This window comes from Euprymna scolopes, chromosome 9, assembly GCF_053919585.1.
Source record: "Euprymna scolopes isolate OS-2025 chromosome 9, ASM5391958v1, whole genome shotgun sequence".
Lineage (NCBI taxonomy): Eukaryota > Metazoa > Mollusca > Cephalopoda > Sepiida > Sepiolidae > Euprymna > Euprymna scolopes.
This window is the reverse complement of record NC_136490.1, coordinates 155,731,907-155,744,968: the sequence shown is the minus strand read 5'-3', so window position 1 is coordinate 155,744,968 and position 13,062 is coordinate 155,731,907. Positions and strand designations below refer to the sequence as shown.

Genomic DNA, 13,062 nt, shown 5'->3' with positions numbered 1-13,062 from the left:
AAGATATTTTACAATTGTTTTAAAAAGCATCTGCTTATTTAATACAAAAACAAAAGACACTATTTTAATTTTAATTAATGAAAATGTTGTTTTAATTATTCATAAAAGTAAACATAATCGACTAATTGTTATGTTATGTATTTAATTGTTTATATTTTATGTTTTCTTTTTACTTTGCAAATTATATTGACAGAAATGTAATTATTTCTTATAATACTAAGGAAGAGAGCTGGGACAAACAAAGAATTTTCATTACGGAATTACCACACGACTTATCTTTTATACTACAAAAGTTATCAGACGATAAGGAACAGATATCCTTGCCTCTGATTGTCAGCAGACGCAGAGGGATAGTCCGACCATGGAGCCGCCGATTATCGACAGTCGTTCCATGGGTTTGAAACAGGTTGCCGCAAGTTCCTTGCAGACGCAGACTATCATCAGGCGCCGCCGGTTGCTGGCAGACGCACTGGATTTAAGAGCAGATGAACAGTTATAGCGCTGAACACTCGCTTGCATTCCCGCCCATTCGGTGTTAACCGGTCTCGCGACGTGGACGCATGGGTGTGAATTTGTCTGTCAGAGGTTATAAGTGACACACGCCTTATGGAACCATTTTATAGAGCAGTGGGGGCTCATACCCATATGCCCAGCTCCGGCATAACAGACCATTTCAGGCCAGTGGTTACTACCGCCAAGAAACTTCATGAGAAATATGCACAATTATACAACTGCGGACCCTACTACGGCGTACGCGGGAGCCGATGCGCTTGTTCACCCGGTGGAACAAGTGTTAAATTTGCAAGCCGGAATGTTTCGAAGAAGACAGAACTACTTCTTCGCCTGTTGGAACGTCCGAACCCTGAGATCTGAGGCGGCGCAAGCCCTAACGGTGCGCTCTCAACACCAATACAAGGCGGACGTCGCAGATTACCGGACAGTGGTCACCAATCCATCAAGGTACCACAAGAAGATACTTCCTACCACCTCTATCACAGTGGGGTAACGGACAACTCAGGACTGTTTGGCGTCGGAATCGCTCTGAGCAACCGCGCACAAAAATCTCTTTTGGACTGGGAACCCATTTCCCCTCATCTTGCCAGAATTCGGCTAAAAGGAGTTATCCACAACGTCTCTGTCATCGCAGTCTATGCACTCACGCTAGACTCAGCCGACGCTATAAAGGATACCTTCTACAACGAATTACAAGCTGTCGTCAACGGAACCCCCGCCGGCGACATGCTTGTCATAGCAGGTGATTGGAATGGCAGAACTGGCAAGGCGGATGCTCAAACAAGATCTAAGCTGGGCCCATTTGGCGTCGGGAATCGCTGTGCCAATGGCGAACGTATAATTAACTTCGAGATGAACAATCACCTAATTGTCTCTAATACGAAGTTTCAGCTTCCAAATCATAATCTGGTGACGTGGTACTCGAATGACGGTGTCACGGCGAACCAGATAGACTACATTTTGATACGCAAACGCTGGGTAAGCAATATGCGTGACTGCCGCGCTTACAGAGGTGCTGAAACAGGAAATACCCATGGATCGGATCATGTCCTTGTTAGAGCCAAGCTCACAATGCGACTGAAGGCCAACAAACACGTTTCTCGTCAAAAACGTCTTGATATCACGAAGCTGAAAGTGGACGACACTGCGACTCAGTTTCGACTGGACCTACGCAACCGATTCAATGGTTTACAACCAGAAGAATCGGTGGACGATATATGGAAAGCACTCAAAAAGGACGTCACTGAAGTAGCGGCCAACACTGTGGGTTTCACAAAGCGTCGTCAAAAGGACTGGATCTCAAGTCGAACGGTGAAATTGGGTGAGGAGGCTAAACGTGCCAGACTCAACGGAGATGCCAACTATCGTCGCCTTCGCCGAGAAACAACGCACTCTGCCCGATACGACCGCACCGTCTACTGGCACAATATCGCAACTGACATGGAACATGCGGCCTCGGTAGGGGACTTCCGCAAGTTATATCAACTATTGAAATCCAGCACACAGACGAGGTCATCCGTGAGCGAATCCATCCACAACAGTGGAGGTGAAATCATTACTGAGCTAAACGCACGATTAGCTCGGTGGCACGAGCACTTCCGTGAACTCCTAAACCACCAGATTCCACCTACAATACCAGGTAAAAACACCCCCACCGCTGCAGATCTCTACGATTGCTCGTCGGATACCCCCAGCCATGAAGAAATTAGAGCCGTCATTGCCAAGTTGAAGAATAACAAAGCTCCAGGCGAGGACGGTATCCCTGCTGAGGTCTACAAGACCGGAATCGATGAATTAGCCCCTCGCCTGCACCAGCTGATTTCTGAGATTTGGAATAGGTGGGAGATTCCCCAAGATTGGAGTGACGCTATCCTTCTTCCCTTTTTTAAGAAGGGTGACAAACGGACATGTAGTAACTACAGAGGCATCAGCCTTATAGATGTCGCTGCCAAAGTCTTCACTATCCTCATTCTGAGACGGTTTCAATACGAAAGGGACAGAAGGACTCGTCCTAACCAATGTGGATTCCGACCTGGCCGCGGATGCGTCGACCAAATATTCACGCTGAGGCGAGCCTTGGAACAGCGCTGGTGCTACCAACAGCGTACAATCGTATGCTTTATCGACTTCGCTGCCGCTTTTGACTCGGTCGACCGCGGTACCCTGTGGAGAGTGATGGAAGCAGATGGTATCCCCCCAGAGCTACTCAACTTGATCAAGGCCTACTACCATCGGACTCGCACGCGTGTCCGCTGTTATGGCCAGGACTCCTCTTTCTTCAACGTCAGCAGTGGTGTCCGCCAGGGATGCGCGCTCTCGCCCACCCTTTTCAATTACGCTATTGATTGGATCATGGAGCAGGCGCTGTCTGGATATCCTGGCGTCGTGGTGGGGCGTAACTTTCATCTCACCGATTTGGACTACGCGGACGATATTGCGGTTCTCGGGGAGAGCTACAGAGACATACAGACGGTGCTGAACCGAATCCAGGAGAAGGCAGCTGCCATCGGCATGAGAATCAACGCCAGCAAGACGAAGATTCTATCGGCTGGCATCCCCCAAGCAGAAAGGCCCTCCGTCACTCTCAACGGGGAAACCCTCGAGGAGACGGATAGCTTCAAATACCTGGGCTGCACGTTCATTGGTACCGATCAAGGCATGAATAAGATTGAAGCGCGCATTAATGCCGCACGAGCTGCCTTTTGTCGACTCCAAAGGCGATTATGGTCACGGCCTGAAATACGTCTGAGGACAAAAATACGAATCTACCAGGCCCTCGTCCGCTCAATACTTTTGTATGGATGTGAGATCTGGCCCATACGGAAAGCGGATCTGCGACGCGTAGAAGATTTTGACCACTACAATCTCCGCCGCATTCTCCATGTCCGTCCCTTGGATTTCGTCGCCAACAAAGAAGTCCGGCGCCGCTGCAATCTCCAGGCAATTACTGACCTACTGCGGGCCCGACGCCTTCGATGGTCCGGCCATGCCTCTCGCTGTGATGCAGGGGTCTTTATCCACGAGGCTATCTCCCCACGTCCTCTACCCGGCTGGAAAAAAGGTGTCGGTGGCCAGCTAAGAACGTGGCTCGGGACTATCAAAGCCGACGCTGAGCTTATTTCGGGCCCGCTCATCTATGGTCTGTCTCGTTGCTATTGCTCACTGGGGATCTTGCCTCCGATCGCCGGGCTTGGGCCGCAGCGGTACGAGATGTGCATCTTCATGAAGCCGACTCAACTCCTCCAGGGTGAATGTCGTTTCAAGTACAAGTAAGTTATCAGACGAACAGAAAATAGACAGAAACCTGATGCGCGAATAGTTTCGCTTTTCGTCAGCAAAAGAATTTGACTTACTTAGATAGAAATTTCCGCACTGAAATAGGCTTAAATGAATCACCAAACATTCCTTGCTTTATATGTTGAGTACAGCAAATAATTAACTATTGTACGGAGCTTCCTATGGCCAGATTGTGCTACAATTGTAGGATTTTTAGGCATATTGAAAAGTATTGATTTAAAGCCAAGGGAAAGCATCACGAAAGGAGGAACCTCTCGCCAGTACCTACACTAACAGCAGATTTAATGCAGAGTGCAGACATTTTATCGTGAAAGAAGTGACATGAAATAATACATTAATGACTCCGTTTGTCAATTACAGATGTACTATTAAATTAATCAATTCTGCATCTAGTGAGTATGGTAGAAGAATACACTATGAGAGGGTTGATTGAAATGACATAAATTGTAACGGAAACCAGCAAGTGGAAATAAAAATATGTGAAAAGCGAATGAAAGTAGAAGTGATTAAAAGGAATAAGATTATCGACAGAACCGCCATTCTAATTAAAACAGGATGTAATCAACGAAATTGCAGGTGTAATTATGGAAAACACTGAGGTGAAATGTGTGCAATTAATGCCGATCATGACAATGCTTTAAAATATATAGGACAGAAAGCCAATGTTGTCTTTTACATGATGTAAGCATTGTTTAAATTTTAAAATAACATATGGGTGAAATACGTTTATAAGCCAAATTGCAACATAATATTATGTAAAATAAACAAATATTTATTTGTTTAAATTAATCTGTCTATGATTACTCTAGGCGCGTGTGATATGAAAATCAAAGTATGGTTATTTTCTTGACAAAACCGTTGTATAAATTTGAAAATAGGTATTTGTGTTTGCAATTAAATACATGTCTGTAGCATTTATTTGCATATGTGGAAAATAACTATTTACGTAGAACAAAGAGGGTTAGCTACACTATTGATATTTTGGCAGGTGGTAAATAATTAATATTTATCAGAGATAATTACGATGTTGTTGAAAAAGAATTACAGAAAATTCATAACGGGATAACAAGAAGTTTAGGATACTCTAAGGTGTATTGTGTCAAATGTGTATCTGTGAGAAAAAAAACCCTGACTTACTTGGACAAGTTATCTAATCTGATATGTATCTCATATGGTTTCGTCCATTTCTATTTTAATTATGCTTCAGGGAAGTCGAATGCTGTCGTTTAAAACCGGCTGTTGTACACGCATACGTATTACCAACTACTCCTAAATATGCAGTTCTTACATTTTATATATAGCTATTCGATAAGAAAGACATAGGGAACGATTATGCTTGAAATGTATTTAATTCTAGCTATTTTACGTGTAACCATTGGAAGAACGAAAACATATTCTAAAGTACTTCTCATTATGACAATGCCACAGAAAAGTCACGTAACTAGGGTGATAAAACCACGCAAAATTCCGATCAGAAATCTATGGAATATCGTATTAGAAATATAAAGATATGAAATAATACATTATTTTTGAAGTTTCCTGTCTAATGTTATCTTTTTATGCTTTGATTTATATGCATGTTTTAAAGTCCTTTATCTTGTAGTCTTCGTAGTTTGCTATCCGTAAGATCTTCTTATGAGATTAAAATACAGCGATGCGTGAATTGCTTTGTGAATTAATCTGCAGAAAATATTCTCAAATATAATGTTCGGTGTACGGGCATTAAAAGTTGAAACAACTGTTTATGAAAGTTTTTTTTTTTTTTTACAAAGTGGAGACCACATATCAAGGCCCTGAAGCCAATCAATTATAAGGGTTATTGTAAGTACAGTACGTTAGTGTGGAGATTTAGAGTGTCTACTTAAGGGGCCGATTCAAATCAGAAATTTGTTTACGTCGGACTTGAAGACATCCGAGTTGTAGTCAGGAGGGAACCAGGCAGACGGAACAGAGTTCCACGGGCGTGCAGTTTTAAGAAAGAAGCTTTGTTCATGGAATCTACGGGTTGATTTCGGTATAGATAAAGAGTGGGGGCAGTTTTTGACAGTGGATTCAGCTAGACCTGTGTTTTTTGTAAAGCAGTGGCGAGGGGGGACCAAAGATTGGAGTTCAGACGAGCACCTGCCATGGAAATTACGATAAAACAAAGATAGGCTTGCAACGTCTCTTCTGTGTGAGAGAGGTTTCAAGGAAGAGAAAAGGACATCCCCCACTAAGCCACGAAGTCTATTTTGTACTCTGTTAAGGCAGGATAGGCTGTTTTTAGCCAGATATAGCAGCGATATTCCGTCCTTGGACGTACTTGGCTTTTATATAGATAGAGAATTGCATCAGTAGTGAGATATCTTCTGGAGCGGTAGAAGGATCCCACCATCTTTCTAGCGACTTTGGCAACAGACCTTATGTACGTGTTCCATTTCAGATCAGGAGTGAAGGTGAAGCCCAGAAGCTTGTCAAAACATGGGTCCTCTCATAGACGAGAGCCATCCATTTCAATTCATGCCAGATGGGGATCAGAGCGTTGATGATGTAAATATAGGAGTTTGGTTTTGGATGTATTAAAGGTAACCAGCCACGTCTTCCCCCACTGAACCACTCGTTCGAGATCAGAGGAGAGAGAATCAGAGAGAACCTTGTAATTTACAGCCTTTGATGTGTTGCTGTAGGTGGTCGTGTCATCAGCATAGATGTCACCGAATGATTTAAGTATGTGTTTAGGGAGATCATTGATGTAGGTCAAGAAGAGAGTTGGGCCCAGGATGGACCCTTGAGGGACTACAGCATTAATACTGTGGGCCTCTGATTTTTGTCCATCGATCACTACTCTTATGAGCCTATTAGAGAGAAATGATTTAATGATACAGAGAATATTTCCAGTTATACCGTAGCTGGAGATCTTGTGAAGTAGGCCTTTATGCCATACCTTGCGAAAGGTCTTTGATATGTCAAGAGCAATTGCCCTAGAAAGGAAGCTGTTTGTCAAAAGATTAACTAATCCTATGAGATATAACCGTTAGCACATCTGCGGTAGATCTTCCAGAAGGGAAACCATATTGCGTGTCACTAAGAAGGTTATGTCTGCTGAGTTGATTGAGTATTTCTCTATTTAATATGGATTCCAGCAACTTACTCATGGAACACAGGAGACTTATTGGTCTGTACTGAGGGGGAAAGAACATCACCTGAGTTCTTCAATACAGGGCATACTGATGAGGTTTTGCATAGTGTTGGAAAGCAGTTCTCTTTAAGGGAACTTTTAACAGTTTCGTAAGTATGGGAGCAAGTTCTGGTAAGAGCTTTTTTAACACTATAATTGGGATGCCGTCAGGGCCAGTAGCTTTACTGGAATCAAGTTCTTGATAAGTTTGGCGATCTCATGCACATATATTTGTATGCAACCTTGCGTGTTATGTGTTATAGGAGGAAATATAGTGACTTGATGGCCTTGGTCGCATAGGGTAGAATTAGCTGCAAAGTTCTTGGCGAATAGTTTGGCCTTGCCTGAAGCTGAGGAGATGACCTCTGGTCCGTTGATAATGGTTGGGATATAACGCATGCTTCTGTTCAGGATCCTATTTTTTATTTGCCAAAACTGGTGGGAACCAAGCCGCTGATCAGCTACTTTGGATTTAACAGACGGGCATATAGCTCTCTTGCATGTTTTATTCCTCTATTACAGTGGTTGCTGGCGTTCCTTAAAGCAGCTTTAGTCTCAGTGCATCTATTACGTTCGTAGCTATCGAAAAATGATTGCTGTGCGCGATGGCAACAGCACATTCTGGGGAGAACCATGGCTGGCTGGCTGGTAGGTTTTTGTTGAAATTTTTTAGATGGTATGAATTTGTATATGCCTACAATAAACCATTCGGTCACGTCTGACACTATCGAGGAAAATTCCTTTTTAAACATGGAATGCAGAGGTATATCAGATATAAATGTATGGAAGCTATCCCAGTCAGCCATGGAGTATCGGTATACAGTACGGTGGAGGGGTACGTCTGGGGACTTATTACATTTCATTTTTATCTTAACTGATACGACGTAGTGGTCGGAGTTACCTAGAGGAAAAAGAACGGAACACGAACATAGGTCAAGGGACGTTGAGAGAAAAAGGTCTAGGAGGCTTGCGTATTGACCTGTAGTGTCGGTCACACGGGTGGGCTCACGAACAATCTAAGTGAGGTCATAGGCAATGGCAAAATCATGACAGAACCTCCCCTCATCGTCCGTCTTTATTGAGTTGGTCAGTCATTCTACGTTATGGACGTTGAAGTCACCACAGATGCGGATGTTATCCGAGGGGTGTGCATACAGGATGTGGTCTATTTTCTCAGATATGTTCTTAAATATAGAAACTCCGCTGTTATGGGACCGATAGAGGGCAAATATAAATGCAGTGGCGTAAGCAAGTGCAACCCGGAACTACATATAAGGTAAATTAGGATCTTCTCTAGAGATATCCCTGCCACATGGGAAGCCATCTTTAATGTAGGCACATATTCCTTTCCCATGGCGATATTGGGTGTCAGGTTTAGATGTAAAGTTAGAGTATTAGTTAATTATGAACTCATCTAGAGAAGTGGCCGGCCCTATTCCAGTTTCGCTTAGAAAGAATTTGTCCGGTGTCGTCACCTTTAATTGGGTTTCAACCTCTGGAAGGTTGGAACGTAGAACCCTGATGTTGGAGAATGAGACCTGGTAGTAGGGGTCTACGTTGGAAGAGGTGGTTCTAGGTTTAATCGAGTATTTATTCTGAAGATATTTCATGTTCTTTTGAATGCTGTTAAATGTTACAGAGAGGGAAAGTAGGAGAGAAAAAGACAGGATTTTTTGTAGCACATGAAAAGGTAAAGCCGTGACAATTACCCACTAGTGTGGCATCGAGGCCCCATCAAAGACTACTGCATGGTCCAGAGTCCATTCACCGCATGGCAACACCGTAGTCCCAGTATATATCACAGTAGATATCACAGCCTCCTTAGTTGTTAATCCAAGGCTCAGGTCCCTGACTATCAGGCGGATAATGTCAGCCCAGACATAACGTTTACTTCCAGCACCCTTACTAATGACGTTGCCACAAGGATAGCCATAGAGACAGAAAATTTTCCGACATCTCAGACTACTGTTTACCAAGTACTACCGACCTTTAAAGCAGCTTTTTCTTCAGCCTTTGTCAGAAAAATTACTCATTTGCATGAGGACTGAGGACAAAAAAGGAAAAGCGAGAGTTACTTGAGCTGCCGATAACACATCCAATTGAGTCATTTAAAACCAAGCAAATCGCGAATTCTATGTATATGACTGGAAAATCAATAAACTGACAAAGGATTACGCAACGTTTTTCATGTTAAATCAAGGAATATTAGTCACTAAACATAATAACCCACGTAATAAGCATGCTAGTATTTCTGATTAGGATCTTATTGATTTTTATTGGAGGAAAATGTGTAAAATCTCCGCCTTAAAATGAATAAGCTTCATGAAAATTTAAGTCTTTACTAAATATCGATAAAAACATGGAAATCGACAAAATTTTAATATTATTTTTGACGCGTACTATTCCACCTAGTAACACATGAATAGAACTCGAATTCTATATATATTCATTAACTGATGTATGATTTCTTTCAATTAAACGTAGCGGAATATTTCCAAATTGTTTCAAACGAACATTTCCTGCTGTTGTAAAACTTAATCAAATATATCACACACTACATATGTTTCACCTTGCAGCAGTTTTCAAATTATTAAAAAATATATTTTGTTCCGTAATCTATTTTGCGTATATATATATATATATATATATATATATATATATATATATATATATATATATATATATATATATATAATGTAAAGCTGAATGTGTGTGTGTGAGTGTGGGTCTGGTCACGAATAGGCTCCTATATGGTTGACTATTTTAAAAAACTGATTACATATAATGATAGAGGATGTATCGAGACTTAGAAATGGGTATGTTTGATCTGGTAGAACGGTGGTTCATTAAAATTGTGGGGTCTGCGCTCGCGGCAGGTCCACAAAGTATGGAAATAAGAAAATAAAAATACAAAAATCGAAAGTGCATTTTACTTACTATTTTTTTCCTTTAACCATTTTGGTACCCTCACATGGGGAGCGGTGTATATATATATATATATATATATATATATATATATATATATATATATATATATATATATTATTTTTAAAACATTATTATTTACTGACACGTGTTTGGTCGTCTACGACTCATTAGATTGAGCCACTTTGATGAGTCAAAAAATAATATATATACACATATACATATACATATATAGATGAACTTAATTTAAGTAGTATACTTAATATATGCAATCACCGTAGGCTTGCTTGTATTAAAGTGTCCTCCATGATACCCATACCAAACCACTGCACGTGGCTAATAATTTAACTGTCACAATATTTGTAACTGCAATATACATACTCTTAGCTGTGATACTAGCGCTAATTTTCTGAGTAGATGCAAAACTCTGTGCTAGACCTTAATGACTACAATTCCGAATCCCAACGAACTAGTTGTTTCTATAACTGGGAGGGAAAAACCTAATAACTAGCTACGAAATCTTATACGTTTTACCTCCAAGACGATTGCGTTTGTCTTACCTGCATGCAAAAAAAAACACATTTTTGTTTGTTTTTCCCCCTTTCTTTCAAACTAAACCTTACCTGTAACTAAAAAATCCTAATGGAAATCTATCTGTAAATAAATAACCCCTTTTCTCTTGAACGATAACAATCTAATCCTTCTAACCTATCCGCCACTAAACTCCTACATTGCCCCGAATTTGTAGTTGAATCGCTAACTTCCAGCCCCTAATCCATCACATGCAAACTGTTTTAATAGCCATCACTAAACATCTATAAATTTCTACCTCTAAGGCATGCATTACAGCTCATTCCTATCCAGTAAGGGATTTAACCACCTAAGCACTCAGAGGCAGGTATTTAACGGCCTAAGCACTCAGAGGCAGGTATTTAACAGCCAAAGTACTCAGAAGCAAAGCGAGCTGCATTACATAACTGTCTCCTCGAGAGTTTTGCAACGATTAATACGTTATTGAAACGACACTCCTTGTTATGCAAAATGTCCCATGACTCTTACTTGAAAATACCTACAACTTCAACTCTATTCGCACCTACTAAAAACCTGCCCATATATCTATTCACCTAATTACGTTTGACTCAAAACTTGCTGTCTTATCCATACTATATTGCACTTACATCTTAACCCTCCTATCATCTAAAATAGTTTGGGCACAACTCGTAGCTCAATTCTAAATACCTACTCATACTGTAACATTATCCTAGACCTAAGCTAACATCAATAAAATAAATAAAAAGGGTAAGACTAAAACCACATTATCCCCTCCCTAACAAGCCTTCTTACAATCATAGATGCTTACACTGCATTAACTTCACTCACCCCCTTTACCCATTAACAATTAAATAGCATGTCCCTAAATCACTTTGAGGAGTGTAACTAATCAGCAGAGATATAACCCCCACAAACTAACCCGGTAACACTAACTAACCACGTGGGGTCGCAGAAATACCTGGATTAGAACCAAGGCGCGGAGAAAACCCTCTCAGTATTGACGAGCCCAGTAGGTCTTCCCAGATCATCCGTCTAGGAGAAGGAAAACTCTGAAACTAAACCAAAGGGGAGGGAGGCCTCTTCAGTCTTGGATGACACCCTTCCTAGAGCTGGTGACTCAAACAATTTCACCGGTTTGCAAATCTTAATTGCTTAAGGAGTAGATAGGCTCTGTCTATCGCCCGGCTTCCATACTCCTTCTTTGCCAATTAGTCAAGCGCAGAGACACTATCTCAGTGATTCGACAGAAACACCCAGCGGTAGATCTTGTTTCCTGGCTAGGGCAACGAACGCCGTTTTTCCCCATTCCCAGCACGCCCCACCACTAAAACTGAACATTTGGGGGTGCTTGAGTATGAGATATGCGTGAGCAATTAGATTGGGTTGACCTTCTTCTAATGGGTTGAGGGTACCGGATTGACAGTTCCTGGCTGCTGTTCCCGACTGGTAGTACAGGAACTCTAACTCTTTGATAGCGCTTAGAGCGGATGCTCCATTAACAGTTATAATATCGGGTTGTTTGTAGTGCCATGACGCGCATGGAAAGGGATCCTGCACTCATCCCCGGTGGGCTTTTCTAGGGCCACAATCCTAATTGGATAAAGGTCAGCTGATGGTCTACTTGAGATGCATGTCTGAAGCTCTGCATAACCTCTTGTTTAGCTCCCCCTTACCTAAACCGAAACTCTTTAAAACCATATGACGACAGTACAATCTAAAAATAAGCGTAAACCAGGATTAGGGACAAGCAAATCCAAATTGCCTCCTCACTTGCGGCTCGCATTCACAAATATCCGTGGGGTTAGAACTAACTTAGCTGATGTTGAAGCATTTCTCTTAACAAATAGCCCGGATATCTTAGCACTAACTGAGACTAACCTACACTCCTCCATTCCCTGTAACCACTTTAACATGCCTGGATATCTCCCACTCTGCCGTAAGGACTCTGACAGACATATGCATGGACTTGGAGTTTACATTCGTAATACCCTTCCCTTGACTAGAGAAACAAACCTAAAAACAGATGATCAAGCCTTTATGTGCTTAAGACTAAACATGCAACAAAATATTAGCTACTATTATTTTCTCTACCGCTCTCCCTCGACTCAGGACTGCATCATAATAAACAAAGTATCTGACATCATAGACATGGCACTGTCCATCAACACTAGCGCACAAATACATATATTTGGTGACTTTAATGTCCACCACAAAAACTGGCTTGGATTCTCTACTTACACAGATGCAGCGGGCAGTACAACTCATAGCTTCACTATATCTCACTCCCTATCACAAATTGTTACGTTTCCAACCCGTTTCCATGACCAGGAAGAACAACACTCATCACTTCTAGATCTGTTTTTGACCACCGTTCCCGATGACTGCATAACAAAGGCCCACAGCCCACTCGGGAACGCTGATCATGCAGTGATAATGGTTGAAATCGCCCTAAACTGTAGAGCCAAAACTGAAGAGTCAATGCTCAAAACAACAAGATATTATAAAAAGGCGTACTGGGAAGCCATCAGGGAACTAATCAGGGATGCCCCATGGGGAAATATTTTTTCTCTCCCTGCTGAACAATGTGCAAACGAGACCACTGAATGGTTCAAAACTGC

At 41.8% G+C, this 13,062-nt stretch overlaps 1 protein-coding gene across 1 annotated transcript in view; it reads left to right on the top strand.

The window, feature by feature from the left end:
• Positions 1 to 715: 715 nt before the first annotated feature.
• The window catches only part of LOC145284686 (uncharacterized), a 104,072-nt gene continuing 91,725 nt past the window's right edge, over positions 716 to 13,062 (top strand). The window contains exons 1-2 of the mRNA XM_080133582.1: positions 716 to 960; positions 1,104 to 2,351. Of these exons, the coding sequence (XP_079989708.1) occupies positions 716 to 960; positions 1,104 to 2,351 (1,493 nt within the window). The remainder of the gene's footprint in view (positions 961 to 1,103; positions 2,352 to 13,062) is intronic.